Source organism: Spinacia oleracea, chromosome 2 (genome assembly GCF_020520425.1).
Source record: "Spinacia oleracea cultivar Varoflay chromosome 2, BTI_SOV_V1, whole genome shotgun sequence".
NCBI lineage: Eukaryota > Viridiplantae > Streptophyta > Magnoliopsida > Caryophyllales > Amaranthaceae > Spinacia > Spinacia oleracea.
In genome coordinates, this window is record NC_079488.1 from 73391717 (window position 1) to 73412776 (window position 21060).

Below are 21060 nucleotides of genomic sequence, written 5' to 3' on the forward strand. Positions count from 1 at the left end.
TTAGCTTTACATCCTTTGTTATTATAGTGTTAGTACTAATTAGATGATTGCTAAATTGAACTTTGCCCTTTCAGTGGAACTTTGCAAATAGTTATTCTTACCTTAGAGTATTTTGATACAGGACCACAGGAGAACCATCCCCAAAAGCTAGCTCAAGGGGAGGAGAGCCCATGATCCTATATAAACCCCACATCAGCCACCCATATGATCGATGTGGGACTTAAGTCCCATACCTTACAATGGACCGTAACATACCACCCCTCTTCGCAGCCACATGCCCTCATGTGGCAGGCTTTGCGCTAGGCAAAGAGAGAAGGTTCCTAGCCCCGGACGAGCACCGGCGTCACCTCCATCGGTCACATGTGGTGCTAGGAGCGGTGGTCGGCTCTGATACCATTGATACAGGACCACAGGAGAACCATCCCCAAAAGCTAGCTCAAGGGGAGGAGAGCCCATGATCCTATATAAACCCCACATCAGCCACCCATATGATCGATGTGGGACTTAAGTCCCATACCTTACAATGGACCGTAACATATTTGAAGTTACAAGATGTAATAAAACGATTTTGCATTCTATTTACTTTTCGTATAAAATATACGACCACTGATAAATAATGAATACCAGCTGATACAACAATTCTGTAATATATTACTGTAGCAAAGAGTACATCATATTTTACATTTCAGGAAAGATCATCTTACACAAACTACAAACAAAAAACAATAATACATTGTAAACATCTATCTATACACGTAAAATGTCCTAAATTTAAACTTACAAAGAATTCTAAAAAAAAAAGTGAAATCAAGCCTACACTCCAGTAACTCCACTTCTATACAAATCCCTTAAATACATTATGTTGATGTTGAATGTTCTGTGATTGAGCAAGGCTTTTTGGAAGAGTATTCAGTATAATAAATGTCAGGTTTCTAAGGGAATCTAGCATCACCCTAGCTCGCTTAAATGATTGTTGATCAAGTGCCGTGGAATGAGCTACCTGTGCTCGAGAGGATGATGAAGGCACATACTACAGAGAGGGAGACAACAGAAACCCATGTGTTTTCTGTATACATTTCCATTGCATCTGTGAAAGAAAAACGGGTTCTGTTCTCTGCCCAATTCCTGATTCGATCCGCTTCAGCTGAATACAATGCCTTTCCCTGATATAATACATGCAGTAAAATAGTAAATGACCCATTACTAATCCTAATGCTTATATTTTAGCGAATTCCCGTGATTTTTGTTAGAATCAAGTGTCAATAGTCCAAACAATGCCGGGGTGTCAAGGATCTAACGGGGTACTTAAGGTGGAATGAAGAGTTTGAGTAACATAACTTCTAAAACAACTATACAATCAAATCCTGACATCCTCATTCCTCATCTCATCTTATTTTAAAAGTTGTTTCTTGAAACAATAATCGTTACTTTTTACTGCTTCTTTGTCATATTCTCTTTTCAATATCACGGGTTATGACACCACCAAGACACTCAAACAAGCCAGATTTTGCCAAGAGTCAGGATTATTAAATGGATAATTGGTAATCAAGAATACCTGATCATCAAACCAGCGACCACGTCTTAGCCAAGCAGTGACCAGTGCAAGCAGAATTCTTGGAGGTGTCAAGTAATTAACGGCCTTTCCGCTGCCCTTCACCACCCTCATGCGTGGAACCAAGGATCTAGCAACTGTCTCTGGAAGTTCGCAGATGATGTTAAACATTTGTTTATTCTTCAGACTGGAGCCACTGCAGGTACAGGCAGGCATACACATGTTGAGTAACCAGTGCACAACAGATGTCAACAAAGGTACTCTCTCAAAAGTCAAAACAACACTTGTGTCTTTGCACACTTCAACAATTCCGGTTGAAGTTTGATTCCTTAAATTGTGACTTTGTAACCGTGGTCAAACTCACTTAGATAGCAGCTGCATAGAATGTAAGAAACGAGATTCCGGAATTTAGTCATGTACCTCAACAGTAACTCTGTCAGAACCATGCCAGGCGACGCTGTATGGACGCCTATCATGGTCCGCCTACACTCCTTCAAGAGTGAGGATTGAAGCTGCCGCAGACCACATTTTGTTGACCCGTAGCTGTTAGTAAATAGCAACTATTTAGACAAAAGACAGTACCAAAGTTCTTAATAAGGTTAACAACTCAATCTTTCAAGCCCCGGGGAAATATGTAGTACAACTTACACTGCTGTCAAAGGGGTACTGGAACCCCCGGAACCTGCACCATCCATGTTAAATATGTGGCCCCCCTTTTTCTGACTTGTCATTACCCGCATAGCTTCTCTGGTGCAGATTACAGATCCAACTAAGTTCGTTGATACAATCTACAGATAAGCCATAAGTGTTAATGGATGAGTTTCAAATCTTTCAACCTTAAAGAATTGTCACCTGATTCAGCATGTTTCTAGAAAATAGGATCAGGTATTAACAAATCAGAACTTAGGAAGGAAAAAGATAAATAGAAGGTTATGAGACTACGAAAAGAAGAATTTTTTTTCTTTATTTTTTGAGAATCTAAAATTTGAGTGAATAGAAGCACAAACCTGCTTGATATCTTCGTCAGTGAATTGCAACAAGGGTCTGAATCCTTTATTTGTTCCTGCATTGTTAATCTGCCAAGTGTGTATAAAATAATAGTTAATGTTATTGAAACCTTTACACAAAATGGATATGTATGAAATAAAGGTATTCATTTTACTTTTTCACTATAAGCCACATGCATACATTAGAAGGAATTTCGTAGAGGGACAACAGAGGTATAGACAAAGCACGGTTCACTACAATATCAACACCAAACCAATGCCTCTAAAGAGGCTTCTGCCCATGGTTGGGTAAGGGAAAATGGGTGTAAGCACTAAGCAGTACTGTCCTTGTGGAAACCGAAGGTCTGTTTTTATTTGATCTTGATCTGAAACATAAGAGCGTAACGTTTCTCTATTTCAACATAGGTGCATCACTTAAAATTTTGTATTGGACAAAAGAAGGTAAGAACTTCCATTACGCACATGAACAACAGAAAGAAACCTCACGGGTAAAGAACCCTATTCTGGAGGAAAAGCCCTACCCTACAGGGAGAGCTTTTTAATGCATGAGCTGGCCCTTCACCAAAGGATGTTCCCGACCAATCTAACATTCCATATTAATATTAAATAGTATATTAGTATGATCCTCTAACTTCCACACAGGTTAAATCTGGCAAGTGACACGAGCAAGAACTGTAATTACTGAATATTTGACAAATCCTCAAAATGTGATTCACAGAAAGATTATACAAAAGGCCCAGGGTTAAGACTTTAGAGTACATAAACCCAAAAAAAAAATTGGTAGACCATAGAGAGTTAATTGATCTCATGCATTTAATCTTTCCCAATCAAAAGCATCACTAGCTAGTTCACTCAGTCCTTACCAAAGAAAAGTTCAAAAACAATATAAGTTTTGAACTATGTTTAAAAGAAGTGTTTGTCAATTACTTCGTATTTTTTTAGAGATCAATTAGCTGAGGTCCTTGAGGATTGTGAAAACTAAATCTCGCATCATCTAAGTTGTTTTATTTGACCCCAAGTCATCTGAAAGGAACTCTTCCATAATGAAACTCTCCCTGGGTTCAGGATTGAGTAGCTAACCAGATAAATAAGATATATCTCATCTGAAATCAATCTAGATTGTTGTAAACTTGTAATAGCCTAGCTTCTCTGAAGGCTCAATGGTTGCCTGTTCAGCTAGACCTTTTAAACATAGACAGATAACAATAGAGGGTTACTGTTTCTCAGACACCCACTTACCAGTTACTATTTCCTCTAAATACATCCTTTAAGACAATGTATCATTGTCATGCAGCTCATGCTTATATAATGATATCAGCGTGCATCTAGCTGATTTGAAATTCTCGACTATCCTGCTATAATAATAGAACTACGTATGCAAGGGCCAAGAAACTTCAATTGAAATTAGGAAGGTTGAAGAAAAGACTAAAGTGATATATGTTGAATAGAACTCCTTAGGAGAAAAAGCACATTACTCACCCAAATATCAACTGAACCAAGTTCATTTACAGCAAAATCAGCTAACTTGCTCACGTCATTAGGGTTGCAAACATCACATGGTATGCCTACCACTTTTGCATATCTCTGATTTTTCCCATTTACAGCTTTCATTTCCCTAAGACTTTCTTCAAGCTCTTTCACAGTTGCATCCACTGAATCAGCACTGCCTTCAAGATAGCGCACTGTGAGTTTGACATAACAAAAAAAGAAAAGAAAGGTGACCCTTAAGTTCCAGAATACAACCTGCGTGAAGTAACAACCACTCGGTCTCCAGAAAGAAGAAATTCTCTAGCAAGTGCTTTACCGAGCCCTCTAGTACTGCACCAAGTAATGAGAGAGTAAGACTAAAGAAAGATAGAAATGCTTCAAAAGTTCAAAGTAGCATTTGGGATATAAGATGACTGAAATAAATAAATACCCAGACTACCAAAATTTAAGTCATTTAAAGAAATGACAGCAGGCAGTAAACTGATAAGCAATATTACGAAAAACGTATATATATTCAACAACAAAATCATAGGATATTCCCGTGTATCTTCTCTTTACAAAAACAAGACAATTGGGGAATGGTTTTAGCAAATATAAAATATGCTCTTGACCAAAGGGAATAATTTGTACATAGCTCAAAGTCGACCAATCTTGCACGGAAATTAGAAAAAAAAAAAGAAGGCTCTCATATCCAAGAAGTGTACTGTTCCATATTACTCTCACATCAAGCAGAAAGAAAGATAATCATCTTCATGACTCTCGTTCAGTATATAACTTGAGTATTGTAATTTTGTAAATCTGTAGTATTTTTTTCTCTTATTTTAGTTTGTATTATTTCAATTTTGATTTGTTTTAGGTAGGTTTTCTATTATTTAGTTTAGGTATTGGGTTTGGACTTTCGAGTATTATTCGGTGAGGTTGAAGAACTACATGTGAAGCATAAAGAGAACATAAATATCAAGCATCAGGCATAGTACCTCCCAGTTATTACAACATTCCTTGGACCAGCTCGGCTATGTTCATCCATAACCATGTTTGCCCCTACCATAGTCCCAATTATGACCCCTCCAAGCCAACTATACCAGATCAAGTCATTCATCTCACCACCTTTACATCATGAAAATGTTATGGAATCAGCCTGTGACATTCCTAAATTAAGAAGGGAGATTTATGTATAGTACGTAAATGTGGTGCTAACCTGACAATTGAACTCCAGTAAGTAGAACAACACCCGTGCTCATCATTGTCACAATGTATCTCCCAACTTGTAGAGCAGCCTATATACACAGAAAACAGTAAAGAGCCTGAATAACAATGTATTCACGTCCTACCAAGCAAATACCACAACATTGTACTATGTTTTTACTCCATATTTTGTTGCATAGGGAGCCACAAAGGGAAATATAAGCTAGTTGGCATTGACAGTTTCGACAGGATTATGTACTGTGTGATTGTATCTGGAAACTAACAAGAATGTCGAATTTTAAAATTAACAAGATCTTCTTCATAAAACCACCATAAGTCCATAACATCCAACATCAGGAGATAGTTAACATTACACCAAAGCAAACTCAGCAACAGTAGTAGTATAGTAAAACACAAAATGCAGATGATTTGTATACTATAGTACTGTATAATAATACACAAAACCCAGTTACCTAAATGAACAGTTTTTAATTCAAGTTGCATATTATATTCACATTTCATAATCAACACAACAAATTATTATGACACAAAATACTATGGAGTACTAATTAAAAATTCCAAAAATAGCAAGAAATATACCGAGAAAAGAACCTTCTCGAGCTCAGCCAATGCATCCCTGTTCTCATCCCCAGAAGGAAATTTACACAATCTCACAATCCCTGACTTAATTGAACTACCAATCTCCCTTACATTCCCTTTAACTTTCAACACCAATTTCAAATTCCTAATATCCTTTTCTCTCTCCTCAATCTCAGCACCACCCCCTTCTTCTTCCTTAAAACCCCTGCAAACTTTCCAACACCGTCTTCTTCTACACTTCCTAGATTGACCCAGTACCGGAATACTCCCCGGAATTGAGAATTCCCGACGAATTTCCGGCCGAAGTGGCAATTGGATATCTGGGTATGAACCCATTTTTGTAAGGGTGGCCATTTTTAAGCCAAAGATTGAATCTTTTTAAATATTTTTATTATCCTGCTAATAAAAGATTGAATCTTTTTATAACAAGTTGTAATTTGTAAGAACCCTAGAAAATTGGAATTTGATTTAAAAGGATAAAATGGAAGAAAGAAGAGAAGAAATATCTAGCTCCTAGTCGTTTGGAAGAAGATATTGCCCATATTGGAGATTGGAGAGAGAGAAAGAGAGTGTGATGTCCACACGTTAAAGCAAAGTTTCATTTGCTTGAATTTGTGATCATATGCTTCCACGTACATTCGAATGTTTGTACCTTAATGGCTTAATCTCCTAATTTCTCTTCACGTTTGTTGATCATCTTGTTTTTATTCTACGAAGTTTCTCTTTTACGTAACAACCTCTACCTATGAAATCAACTTATTTGTATTTAGGCAAATTTATTAAAAAGAACCTTTTATAATTTAAATTTTGTGAGAAATAACCTTATATAACTTTTTTTGTGAAATTACATTTTAATGTAATTTTTTTTGCGAGAAAGGACTTAAAGGAAGTTTTTGGCATTTGATTGAGCTTTTTCGGCCATTAACTTGCACGTGAGCAACACGTGTGACTTAAATTGGCTAAAGACACTGATTTTCACGAGTCTTGAATTTTCAAACTTGATTTTATTTCGACTTTTTTTTTCAACATTAGGTTTTAAAGCTTAGAATTTTAGAGGAAAATTGGGTGTAGTTAGCAAAATAAAGCCACGCGTGCAAGTCAATGCCCGGAAAAGCTCAGTCAATGCCGGAAACTTACTTTTGGTTGTCTTTCGCAAAAAAATTACATTAAGGTGTGATTTCACGAAAAAAAGTTATAAGGTCCTTTCTCGCAAGAAAAATTAACTTTAAGGTGTGATTTCACAAAAAGAATTATATAAGGTCCTTTCTCGCAAATTTTGGGTTATAAAAGGTGATTTTAGCAAATTTGCCTTGTATTTATTAGTATTAATATAAGTTCCTCAATAACAAACATTAAAAGATTATTAGAGTAGTACACTTGTTTATACTCCATGGTACCTAGTATTCCCTTAGGGGCATTTTTAATTAGTTTTATAATTTATGCGTAGTATGATAATATTTAGTTTAAATCGCAAAATAATTAATCGAACGAATTGTAATTTACTACTCCATACAATATACTAAAATAGACGCTAAGAGAAACCGTGTCACATTTTGGTGCAAACTTTCTCGCCAAAAATATTTTTAAGGTGAAAAAAAAACGCCCTATCGGTAGTGTCGTGCCTGAGATATACTATTAATTTACATATCTTGGAAATTTGGGATTTCAAAAAAAATCATACTTCGTAGTTTCATTGGATTCATATTAGACGTGAACTTATCTGAACTAAATTTAAATGAGCTTGTCTGAACTTATTGGAATTTACTGGATCACATTAAACCCGATTGACCTATTTCTAACTTATTGGACTTGATTGAAACTTATTTGAACATTACCTTTTGTTATCTGATCCGATATAATATGGTAAGGATTAAGGAGTAATGTGAAGTAACCGGACTTCATCACTCATTTAGCAAAAGAAAAGGTGAAGTAAACCTGGTTATGTTGAAATTAATTTTGATGGTTCTGTTCGCAACAACCCGGGATTAGCCGGTGTTGTAATTAGGGGTAATTTGGGTAACAATATCATTAGTCGTACGTACAATCTTGGCGACTCGTCTGCGATTCTTGCAGAAGTAATTTCTCTCCGTAACAGTCTTTAATTTGCTAGCTATGGAGCATAATATATATTCATCATATTTTCATTCAAGGTGATATCTTATTAATATCTTATACAGGATAAATCAAATTGTATCTAGAACATTCGTTTATTAATGGATGATATTAAGAAGCTAGTTATTTTCTCACTTTGAAAAAGTTGATTCTCGTCATGTGTATTGGGAAGCCAATCGAGAGACTGATTATGTCCCCTCCTTAGGTCATCATTACACATAGATTGACCCTCGTAGACAACAAATTTTCTTATTTTATTTATTTAGATAAGTTAGGATATTGTCTTGAGAGAAGACTTTTCTAACTTTCGTGTAACTTTTCCATTACTCCCTCTATACTTTAAAAAGAGATACACTTTTCTTAAAAGACCATATTTTAAAAAGAGATACACTTTTCTTTTTTGAGATGTTTTGGTCCCCACACCCCATTATAATAATATTTATCTCATTTTTATGGTTCTCACACTTACTCAAATCATCTTTAATTTTAACTATAACAAATAATCCATCAACTACCCCACTTTCATCTTGTTTTAATAAATTCAATTCACTCTTCTAAACTATGTGCCGGTCAAAATGTATATCTTTTTAAAATACGGAGGGAGTACTAAATAAAAAAATAAAAATAAAAAAATAAAATAGGATATTTAAATCACAACTGACAAGTACTTTAACATTATTGGGTAGGCCATTTTGTGGGCTCTAATTATAAAAAAGCCCATAATAATGCCATAGGCCCACAAGCCTAAAAAACAAAACAGGCTGACAAGTTGAGGATATTTAGGTTCGTCGTTTGGATGTGGGAGGAAATGAAATCATGAATGTACTACAGTCTTCAACTCTACAATATGATTTACAGTATGCATGAAGGACAAGATTATAAATTCATCTGTTCAATCCTTTTATGGCTTTCAATATAGTAGTAAAGAGTACTAAAGATCTTTATTGAGGATAAGACAGTTATCCTATATGATAGAATATCGAATATAGTAGAGTTATGTTATAACTAGGCTATATGATATAAGATAGAAGTCTATATGAAGAGTAGGAGATCTAGTTCATATAGACTTCTATCTTATATCATATAGCCTAGTTATAACATAACTCTACTATATTCGATATTCTATCATATAGGATAACTGTCTTATCCTCAATAATCTTGACAAAATTTTCAAAATATTAATAAAGTTATGATATATTTTATAATTTTACAAATATTATATTTTGAAAAATAAAATTACTGCTGAAAATTTATATTAAAAATCAAATAAATACAGAATGATAAAAAAAAATTAGTCAAATATACTGAATCTTTTCCATAATAAGTTACTAAAATAAATAAATGAATGAAAAGGGAAAAAGTTTAGGCGGAAAAAATTTCACCAGGAATTGACATACATGTGTTATTCTTGCAGTCTGTTTTAGTAGAAAAGAGAGTAATAGAAATGTTTTAAGTAGCCATTAGACACTACATGTTTGAAGCAGAGTTAGGGGGTTCCGAGTAGGGATGTACAACAGTCTAAAATGGGATCGGAACAGGTTTGGACTGGAATTACCAGAATCAAAAAAAGTTTGTGGATCGAAGGTCGGACTAAACATTTTCGTTCTGGACCGGTCTGGGTTTAGACTGGATTGGACCGAAATTATTGAATATGCCTTCATATAATTATCGAGGTTATTTATTTTCGAACAAAATACAGTTAGAAATTTTTCAAACTTTAATTCTCCATTTTTAAGGGAGTATAGATGGATATGACTAAATAATAGGAAAACAAAAGAAAATAACACATAATTTTAGGGCACTAAAGAGATTAATGTTTTATTTAATTAATATAAAACGAGCCAACAGGTTTGGACCGGGAAATTCCGCTTTTGGACCGAGGCGGACCGAAAACCCATAAACCAAAATTTGAAGGACCAAAGACTGGACCGGAATCAACCGGTCTGATCCGGTCCGGTCCGGTCCAAAACCTCCGGACTAGATTTTGAACACCCCTAGTTCCGGGATGCGCTTCCAGCCCTCCTAGTCAAACTCAGTAATAAAATTATTTTATTAACACGTTGACTCCCCGATTCAAAATGCCGACACCTCATTTCAAAAATCCTGATTTTGCCACTAATGTTTGGTACTCGATTTTCTTTCACTTGATATGAAGTATTATGTTTATAATTTTTGGTGATTATTGTACAAATGAATAAAATTTTCATGTTTAATAATTTTGGATGTTTAATAAACCTGCCATTCCAAAGGTGAATCAAACATTTGCAAATGGGATGTAAAATTCATTTCATTATATAAAATCAAACAAGTTTAGACTGATATGGGATTTGGAATCCATATACCCTGGTATGAGATTCCATACCCAATTAATTTTTATTTAATTTATTGAATCAAACGACCCCTTTATTATACTATTTTTTCCCTTTGCCTATTTATTTCCTATTCCAAACACCTTTTTAATTAAGAAAATTAAAACATAACCTTAAAACGTATACATATTGTCCCCATGACCCCCATCACATATTCACATTACATCGTTTGCATGTTGATTGTCGAGGTGGAGTAACATAAAATGCAAAAAAAAAAAAAAAAAATGTTTGGTGTTATCAACAATTTAACATCACTATCAATATTTTGCTGTACAATTAGAGCAGGCTGCGCGCAACTAGTTATCTTACAGTTTACACAACCCTTCGAATCGATCACATGGATTTTAAATTTTTAAAAGTTTGCTAACCAAAATTGACTAGTTTTGGATATATTAGCTGGATGCCAAATTGAAGGAATTAATGAAATCATGCACTCATAAGTCATAATACTACCTATATAGTTATATACTACTCAGTGGCGGAGTCAAGTAGGTGCATGGGGTCAACCTTTAGAAATAACTGGTCTCTTAGAGTTTTCAATAACTATGGGGGATAATCCTAAGAGATCACTCTTTATAAATAACTGGTCTCTTATAGTTTTGAATTTAATTACCCACTCTCTTAAATTACGTTATTTTTTTTTTCAAACCGTAGAGAACAATTGTAATAATTTTATACGATTGTAATATGAATATTTATTAATTTTAGGATGATACATTTTTTTTATTAATATATTGTGTTGTGGAATATCACCACACACAACACGCTAAAAATCCTGGAAACGACACTGCCGACACCCCGAATAAAAAATCCTAGCTTCGCCACTGTCGACACCCCCGAAAAAAAAATCCTGACTCCGCCACTTATACTACTACGTCCCGTCAAAAAATAAACACTGCTACATTAATGATAACAATCTTTGGTTATTAATGTCATCAAGAAAATATGTAAAGTGTCGAGGGAGGTTCACATGTCATTAATGATGCGAAAATGGATTTGCGGTGTTTTGAGAGTTTAATTTCTAGAGACGAAGACGAATAAGGTTGCAGACTGTTATGTTAATATAAGTCACTTGTCTTCGTCGCTTATACTTCGCATAATGTTTTGATACTTTCTATACCAGACTTATTTCTAAATTCTAATCACGTGAAAGAAAGAGTTAGGCATTCTTGTATTTAAGTTACACAAATTATTACGGATCATTTTAGTTTCCTATGGAGTTATATCGATCTTATGTGCAATGGGAAACTGTTACAATACCAAGTATTCCGTTGTCTTCATATATATGACATAGTTGTCTTGGTGTTCATGTCTTTAAGATTGGGTAAACTTGTCTAAATTCGGATTTGGTTTATAGTGCTCAAAGTGGTTTCCTTTGTTCACTTATGTACGTAGTCAACATATGTTAACTTTGATCATTAATGTTGTTTGTAGATGTTAAAAACTCTACTACGTATAATCTAACTAATCACTTCATAAGTTAAACCAATAATTATTATCTTTCGTAACTCAATATGAGCTCGTAATTTGGACATTAAATATATTCAAATGTTTTGACGACACGTATGATTACTCGCATATTTTTTAATTTCTTCCATGTTAGAATCATATAATAAAAACATTGATAAAAGTCATAAAGAGTATTTACAATCTCATAGGATGTGCTTTATTATCACCTCATAATAACTTAAAAATGGAGTATAATTTTAACTAAAATTAATTATGATTAAAGATAGTATGTTTTGACCATCAAAATCAATCTCTCTTATGTCAAAAAAAAAAAAAGCAAAAAAAACTAAACACTCCATTGATCCAACACCTCTCCCAAGTACGGAGTATATCTAACTCGAGATGAATAAATTATACACAAGGACGCATGGTATTGTAAATCCCACGCTATTCGTCGCCCACTTTTACGCATGTCGCCCGCTTTTTAAATGGTGAAAACCCGATATTACCCTTATACACCCCACCCCACCCCCACCCCCAAACCCCACCCCAACTCATACATCACTTTCTCTTTCCATAATATCTCCACCTCTTTCCCACCGGCGCCACCACTGTCGGCACCCACCACCGTCATCTACCACTTCCACCCACCAACTTTGGCGCACCACCATGAACGAGTTTGAAAAGGGTCCCAAGAAAAAGTTAAAGGGTAGCTCGTCGGGTCAAGTAGAAGGGATGCCGCCTCCACCGACGCCGACGACCGAGTTTCATGTTAGAATTTTTTTTTTTACGGAATAGAGCCAGAAATCCTTTTCTTACCTAGGTATGAAATAGGTATTTCAACCCTATTCCATGTAAAACACGGAATAGGGATCTTGACCTTATTCCATGTAAAACATGGAATAGAGATCTTGACCTTATTCCGTGTTTTACATGGAATAGGGCTAAGAACCCTATTCCATTCCTAGGTAGGAATAGGAATAGGAATATTGGCCCTATTCCAGCCTAGGAATGGAATAGGGATCTCTGAAGGAAATAATGCCCTTGGTCCAAGTATGCATTTAATATTAAGTCTAATAAATGCGGTTCAGTATTAATTGACAAGTTAATAAATTCAGTGAGATCAAGTGAGCTGAATGCCTAGCTAGAGGCCGCTTCAGTTCAAGTGGAATTAATGATATTAATCCACAGCTTACTCTTGACTGAACCCGTAGGGTCACACAAATAGTACGTAAACGGATCAAGTATTTAATGGCATTAAATACTCCATCTATGGATATTCGGAATCGACGGATCTTGGTTTCAGTGGGAGCTGAGATCGTCACAAGCAAGAAATGAATACTCCGGAAACGATGATATTGCCGGAAATGGAAATATGGATCGTATCGGAAATATAAATATTATCCAAGTCGTAGATGTTGCCGGAAACGGAAACATGGTACGTATCGGAAAATATTATCGGAAATGGAAATATTGCCCGGAATCGGAAATATTGCCGGAAACGGAAATATTGTCAGAATCGGAAATATTATCGGAATCGGAAAATAATTCCGGAAATGGAAATATTAAATATTTGTTCGAAACGGAAATTAATTCCGGAATCGGAAATATTAAATATTGTTCGTATCGGAAATGAATTCCGGAACCGGGAATTTAATCGGAAGCGCATCGTACGAATTAGCATCGGACGAGGCTTGCTAGACGAAGGCCCAGCACGAAGCCAGGCCCTCGCCCAGCAAGCCGAGCGCCCAACACGAAGGCCACAAGCCTCGCCAGGCCCAGCGCAAGGCCAGGCCCAGCAAGGCTGCTGGCGCGCGCGCTGAGCGCGCTCGTGGGCTGCGAGCAGCGACTGCTCGTGTGGGCCGCAAGGCCTACGCGGGTGGTGCGATGCTCGTGGCCATACGACGCTCGTGTTCGTAACGAATCCTAATCCTATCGGAATTCGTGCAAAGATTAAATCCTAATCCTAATAGATTGATTTTATTATTTAGAGTTCTAATAGGATCCTAATTAGTAAATCCACATCCTAGTAGGATTACAAGTCCTTTTCCATACCTCTATAAATAGGTGCCTAGGGTCACAATTTATAGATACGATTGAAGTATTCAAATGTAAGGTTTTTAAGCAAAATCAGCCAAACACTTGCACCCATATAGCCGAAATTCCTAAGCAACCTTAAGGGCGATTCTAGTTGGTCAAGCTTAAGGCGGATCCGGACGTACTGTGGACTATCTACGGAGGGAAGACATTTGGAGTCCTAAAGATTTGTTCTTGTTCGGTTCGGGCGCAGCTAGGGAAGGCACGCTACAAAGTGTATGCATCTATAATTTGCTAAATGATTATGTGTAAATAATATGTTTCATGGCTTTATGGTTTTTCCGCATGATTTATGTTTTGTCATATGTATCATAACCTAACAGTGGTATCACGAGCCTCTTATTATTTTCATAATCTAAATTGCATAAACATGGTTAAATATTACAAATTTGCAAGGAATTAAAAGGGGTGATTAATTTTCGTAATTATTAATTAATTGCAAATTGCATTTATTTAATTATATGTACGCAGTTTTTCGGCAGAATGTTCGTTACTCAACCAAATCGAGTGATTTTTGTGTCAATTCCGCATGTAAAAGGCATTCTAAAATTTTGACAAAAATAGCGTTTTTCGCCGAAACCCGTAATTCCCAAATTCGAAGCCTAACTATGACTTTTCGGAGGTTTTAGTTTTTCGAACGCAAAACTTTGTAAACTTAAGATGTTAAATTAAATATTTGCGATTCTTGTTGATAAATCTTGAATTTTTGATTGACCTACTGTATATGTTTAACAAGTTTGAATGCCTAGCCTTGTTAATTAAACAATCTAATTTGTAATTATGATTAATTTTTTGAAATTCGATTAATTTAGAATTGATTTGTTTTTCATAATTAATTAATAATTTAATTAGATACCTATGATTAAAAACCACCATAAAAATTGTTAATTTGTGTCAAATTTTAAATTTTTATGACCTAGATTTGAATCCATGTTAATCGGAAATTAATTAATTAATAAATTTTCGATTTTTCACCCTAAAATTATGAAATTAATATGTTTTATTAATTTGTCATTAATTTTGAATTAAAAATTTTAAATTTTTATGAAAACGCTCATTAATGTTGCACGCACAAATCAATGGAAGCTACGTGTTACCCTTAAGGGGTGTTGTATAGTGCGGGCACACGACGACGAGCAAGGGAGCTCGTCGCCCGTGCGGTACGAATGCAGCGAGCAACCTAGCGCATGGCGCGCGCACGAGGCAAAGGAGCCTGTACGTGTGTGCTGTGCGCTATGGCGATGGGCGAAGGGCGAAGGCGTGGCACGAGGAGAGGCGCGCGCGCGCGAGGGCGAGAGCTGGTCGCCCAGCGATCGTTGCTCCGCGCACACGCGTGGCCTCGAGGGCTTGCTTGCGCGAGCGAGCGAGCACTCCCATCGTAGCTGCTGCGATGCATGTGGGCAGGCAGGCTGGGCGCAAGCGTGGCTTGGCTTGCTGCGTTTGCGCGTGGCTGCTGCTGCGATGTTCCATGGGCCGGCGATAGGTCGTGCACTCGACGGGGCTTGGGCGCAAGCCCAAGTGCTCGTCATGTTACGATTGTCGAGTTTTAAATTTTAATTTGAGATTTTCTGTTCATGTAATTTTAATTAATTTTAAAATTAATAATTTAAATTATTTTCTTGGATTTTAATTTTGAATATTTTAATTATTATAAATTTTATTTATACTAATTATTTTACTAAAATTAAAAACCTTGAATTAATTTAAATTCGACTGAAAATAAATTAAATAAGTGGATTCAATTATAAATTTATATGAGCTTTAAATTTTAATTAAATTTGTATGTTTCCGGTTAGACTAGAAATACATTTTTATGTTTAAAATTAGTAAAGCATATGAATTTATTGGTTTACGTGGGAGCCCTTTTTAGTCATAAACTCTTGATTAGGTCTACAAATCTTTTAAGGTTAAACAACTTGATTAGAATTAATAAGGACTGAATAATTGGTAGATTATTGGTGCCCTTGATTAATTGCTGCAAATATTTATGTGATGCATACAATGTGTTTTAACTAACCAATTATGTGGGCCATTCATGATAATGAATGGATGTATATGTACTGTTTTGCAGGTTATGAAGTGACTAGTATGGCCCAAATAGGATAGAAAATATGGTCTGCGTACCATTAATTTGAATGTAATTGGTCTAATGCACCAAATTTGTTTTTCAATTTAAATATGGTCTGCGTACCATCAAATAGTTGTAATTAGTTTTAATTATAGCTTATCCTATTTGGAGAAAATGGCGCCTCCCACGGTGAAATTCAAGACGAAGTTTCCATTTCCGAGACGGACTTTGAAGTTGAAGCTTCAAGATGAAGTCGGGCCATACTAGATCACATTTATCTTATGCATGCTTTAAGTTATTTATTGCTTTAAATATGTCTTAATTATGCATGAGATTGTGGCTTGATTATGTTGCATGATTAAGGATTTTAGTTCACTTAAAATCTAACCAACATAGTAAGAGCCTTAAGTTCCAAACTTAAAAATTGAGTTAAAAGGTGCCATGCCAAAATAAACACTTACTTGGATATCCTTTACATCAATCTAGTAATAGTTTTCGCTCAGCGAGGTGTTACTTATTGGTCCTAAAGGGGTAAGGTACACAAATAATTGTGAGTACATGTTAGTTTTGGTGAAACTCAACGATATAAGTAAGGAGTCCTTTTATGTCGTGGCAAAATCGATAGGTTTACCTAATAGGTTCTTAGACGTACCTATCAACCAAGAGTAGTTTCTAGACTATTAGCAAAAGGTTTTTGCTTACCTAAAATGTTTTAGAATTGAGTCAAAATACATAATGTGCTTAATTCTTCAATGGTTTTAGGATCTTGGAATCATTTTATTCACACCTGCCGGAACACATAACTTGAATAAAATGCTTAATGAACATTGGATTATGCATGTATGCTAGAATTTAAGTTTATTAAGAGAAACTGTGAATGGTTAATTATTTGTTTATTCTTTTCAATTGTAGTTTTAATTATGGCAAACAACAATTCATTCAACATTCGGTCAATTCTCGAAAAGGAGAAGTTGAACGGGAAAAACTTCCTTGACTGGCAAAGGAACTTGGAAATAGTTCTTATGCAGGAAGAAAAGGAGTATGTCCTGGAAGAGGCGATGCCCGAAGCCGCAGGCGACGGGGTCACTCAGGCAGCCCTCAATCGTTGGATTGATGCTAACAAGGATGTGAAACGTCTATGCTCGCCACCATGAGTGCAGATCTGCAGAAAACGTTCATCAACTCAGATGCTTTCACGATCATCAGTGAGTTAAAGAACATGTTCCAAGATCTGGCTCGAGTCGAAAGATTCGAGACTCATAGGCAAATTCTTGAGACCAAGCTTAAGAAAGGCGAGCCCGTAAGTCCACATATTCTCAAAATGATTGGACTCATTGAGAATATGAGTCGGCTGGATCAGCAATTCTCTCAGGAAATGGCTATAGACACCATCCTCCATTCTCTTCATAGCGGGTATGATCAGTTCAAACTGAACTACAGTATGAATAGTCTGGACAAAACACTCACTAAGCTTCACGGTATGCTGAAGACCGCTGAAAAGACGCTCAAAAGTGATAAGCAAGATGTGCTTATGGTGCGTGGGGAAAAGTTCAAGAAATCTGGAAAGAAGAGGAATGCTAAGAAAGGTGGAAACAAGGCCAGCCAAACTAAGCAACCAGCTGGCTCCAATCTAAAAAGAAGAAGGCCAGTCAACCCACTTCTGAATCTGAATGCTTCTACTGCAAGAAGAAGGGGCATTGGAAGAGAGATTGCTTGAAGCTAAAGGAAGATTAGAAGAACGGAACAATCGTTCCATCTTCAGGTATTTTCGTTATAGACTGTATACTTGCTAATTCAACTTCTTGGGTATTAGATACAGGTTGTGGCTCACACTTATGTTCCAATCCATAGGGACTAAGAAGAAGTAGAAAGTTAAGCAAGGGTGAAGTCGACCTACGAGTGGGAAATGGAGCACGGATTGCTGCATTAGCTGTAGGAACTTATTATTTGTCGTTGCCCTCTAGGCTAGTTTTGGAACTGGAAGAGTGTTTCCATGTTCCAAGTCTTACTAAAAACATCATTTCAGTTTCTTGCTTAGATGCTAAGGGATTTTCCTTTTTAATAAAAGACAATAGTTGCTCGTTTTATTTTAAAGAGATGTTTTATGGATCTGCTAGATTAGTCAATGGACTTTATTTATTAGATCACGACAAACAAGTTTATAACATAAATACCAAAAAGGCCAAAAAGGATGATTCAGATCTCACCTATCTGTGGCATTGTCAATTAGGCCATATTAACTTGAAACGCTTAGAAAGACTTCAAAAGGAAGGAATTCTAGAACCATTTGACTTAGAGGATTATGGTAAATGCGAATCATGTTTACTTGGCAAAATGACAAAAAAACCTTTCTCTAAAGTTGGTGTAGACACCTACTTTTGTCCCCATTCCCGAAAGGGAAAGGTTCGATGATGAAAACATAAATCTCCACTTGACAACGCATCTCCTATAAAATAAACGAATCTCCATTCCCCTTTTCATTTCACCCGAAACCTAATATTTATAGAAAACTGCTATTTATGGAAACCTGCTAAAAATAGTAACTACCGTAAAAGGTAGCTTCTAAAAGTGGCAAATCATAAAGGATAGAAACCTGTCAGAATTAGGTGTTGCATTCCAACATAAATCCTAAATGAGATAGAAAACTGCGAGAATCCTATTCCTAATATGATTCGGAAATAAGAGTTACGTATTAATTAAAATCCTAACGAGCCTAGAGTTCGTAACGGGCCCAGACGCATCCCGTCGCAAGGTTAATACGCACTAAAAGACTCGATTAAGTCTCAAACTCTACGGATTTCAGGAATCCGAATCTGACTAAAAAACAGCCCAGACCCTATTTTCAACGCCTGGCTCTGGGCGCCGGAATCTTCGGCGCCCAGGCCTGGGCGCTGAAAATACCTGGGTACGTGTTTTTTCCTAATTCTTTATGGATTAGAACTCTGCAATTCTATCTTTCCACGAACTCTTCCCTATAAATACAGCCCCAAATTCGATGTGAAGGGAACACACACAACACACAATTAATAGTCTGAGTATTGACTCCAACCCTTAGCCTAAGCCTTACGCTGCGAAATTTTTCACGCGTTCTGTCGCAATCGATCCATAAATCGAACAGAACGTATCCTGTCCCATAATTGAGATTCGTTAAATAAAAAGGAGAAATAGCAAAGTCAAAGTGGTTAGTTTTCTGAGAACCGTGACGCACCTCTCAAGGGTGCGTAGTAATGTGTCCCTTCTCGATGATTTAATTGCTTTCCTCGCCCTTTTTATGAACTGTTAAACTAACTAAATCTGATTGTTCTATCACGCCTAACAAATATAATATTTTCGGGAAATTGGATTATCATGCTAGGTCCCTTAATATTATTTAAATCAGATAATCATGATCGATCTAGTATTATATGTTGCATATTGCTAAAATCAACTCAGATTAGTTTAATAGTTAACGCATGTCCCTTCAATTATTTATGCTGAGCTAGTAAGGATATCCTGCCTCTGGAGTTATCGACGAGCGAGTACTCCTCTCGGTAGTTACAGTCCCCCGAACCCTCAATCTCTACCTTGCGGGTGTATGTTGAGAGATCCCCACACCAGGGATCACAAGGGAACCTACGGCCGTCGTGGTCAAACATAATTGCACTCCCTTTATGTCACGATAACCGGGTTTTGTCAGTTTTTCTCATTGTCGTTAAAAACTGAATGGTGACTCCTATATTACTAGTCAATTGGGTGTAAACTCACAGGAAACCCAATTACACTTGATTGAATAAAAAGAATCGTCACACCCACGAGGGACGAGGTCACACATTAGCCTCGTGCTTTTTCGACCCCCTCACAGTGGCGACTCCACTGGGGATAGTGAAGGAAATACTCGTGCTTGTAGGTAATTAAAATAGCCGAAGGGTGAAACGATCCTACCCCGCGTTTATTTCCCCATCAAGTTGGGACGACCTGAAAATCAGCATATTAATGTGAACGGGCAGAACCGCATAACGAATCTCGGCTCCCTCGGGAGTTGGGACTAAGGATACCTTTTTTCGCCAATAGGGGGGTGCATACGCCGCGCATGTTTCCCACTCGGTACTTGTGCAGGTAGTACACCTATCCCGAACCCAATCGCTCGCCCATTAGGTCCCTCTCGCCTGCATGCCCCCTTGGCTTGCACTTGCGGGTTGGCCGCTTGGGCGAAATTCGTCTGTTGAAGACACTACCTCGACCGGGGCATGTGTTGGATCTACGATAGAAGCGGTACCAAGCCAGGCGCAAATAAACTACCCATAGAAGCCTATCATAAACTACGTGACATATTTAATTTTCAAATCCATGTTTGTAATGTAGTTATGTGTAGCGAAATATGTGATTGTGTGTGACAAACTATCCTAGAAAACCAACGACCTTAAAAATTTCCCAAACATTCTTAGACTAATTTGCCAAGGAGTTATACCGAAACACGTGTTCCGCAAACCCGAATGGTCGCCACAAAAATAAGCGACGCTCGGGATGGCCTGTAACGAATCCCACAAACGCTGCTACGCGTAAAGGACGTTATTAGGCAAGCACGCAAATCAAAGTCGCATAAACAGAAGACAGAAAACGAGAACCAGCCAGGGACGCATTTTCAACGCCCCTGGCTGGGCGCCAGAATTTCTCACGCCCCTCGCTGGGCACTGAAGTTGCTGCTTGGCCTTCTGGTCAGGCGCAGCAGCCTCGGTGCCCGCGCGAATGGAAAATACGTAGCGCAAAAAATGTTCATAAAAAGAATTGCTACGAGGGCGTAAGAAAAGCACTCGATTTCAAAAGCGACTCGTGAAAAAATTAATAACTCTTTGTGTCGTTGTTAGGCCTCCTACGACGACAATGCTCGGTACCAAAATCGAACATGCTAACAACTATGAATGTCACACAGGCAAGTGTTTCGAAAATCCAAAGAATGACCAAAAAAAAGAGACCAAAAAAGTGTACCGACAAAAGAAAGAGTGAAAAACCAATTTAGAGAGTCGAAGTCTAGACTAAGTAATGCTTGAAACTTTGGGAACGTAAACTTTAGCTTATCTTATGCCTAGGACTGGTCCTGCCACTTGGTGCCGATCAGGGAATCAACGGTTAGTGCGTCTCGAAGATACATCACCA

The 21060-nt window shown here is 36.9% G+C and overlaps 1 protein-coding gene across 1 annotated transcript; it reads right to left on the reverse strand.

Annotated features, from left to right (window-relative positions):
• Window positions 1–628: 628 nt before the first annotated feature.
• On the reverse strand, window positions 629–6451 carry LOC110803398 (probable chlorophyll(ide) b reductase NYC1, chloroplastic). The gene is made up of 10 exons (XM_022008905.2): window positions 5833–6451; window positions 5246–5324; window positions 5025–5154; window positions 4303–4377; window positions 4039–4222; window positions 2560–2628; window positions 2201–2340; window positions 1973–2095; window positions 1556–1748; window positions 629–1163 (listed from the first exon to the last, which is right to left on the reverse strand). The coding sequence occupies exons 1-10, from the start codon at window positions 6184–6186 to the stop codon at window positions 978–980; spliced, it is 1533 nt and encodes a 510-aa protein (XP_021864597.1). The 5' UTR covers window positions 6187–6451; the 3' UTR covers window positions 629–977.
• Window positions 6452–21060: the final 14609 nt, after the last annotated feature.

Bases quoted from the DNA above. Each gene is read 5' to 3' on its own strand.
- LOC110803398 (XM_022008905.2), bottom strand. From the start codon at position 6,186: ATGGCCACCCTTACAAAAATGGGTTCATACCCAGATATCCAATTGCCA. The intron at 5,325-5,832 runs GTATATTTCTTG...CTGTGTATATAG, and splicing joins TCGAGAAGGTTCTTTTCTCG to GCTGCTCTACAAGTTGGGAG. The intron at 2,096-2,200 runs GTAAGTTGTACT...ATTTACTAACAG, and splicing joins AGTACCCCTTTGACAGCAGT to CTACGGGTCAACAAAATGTG.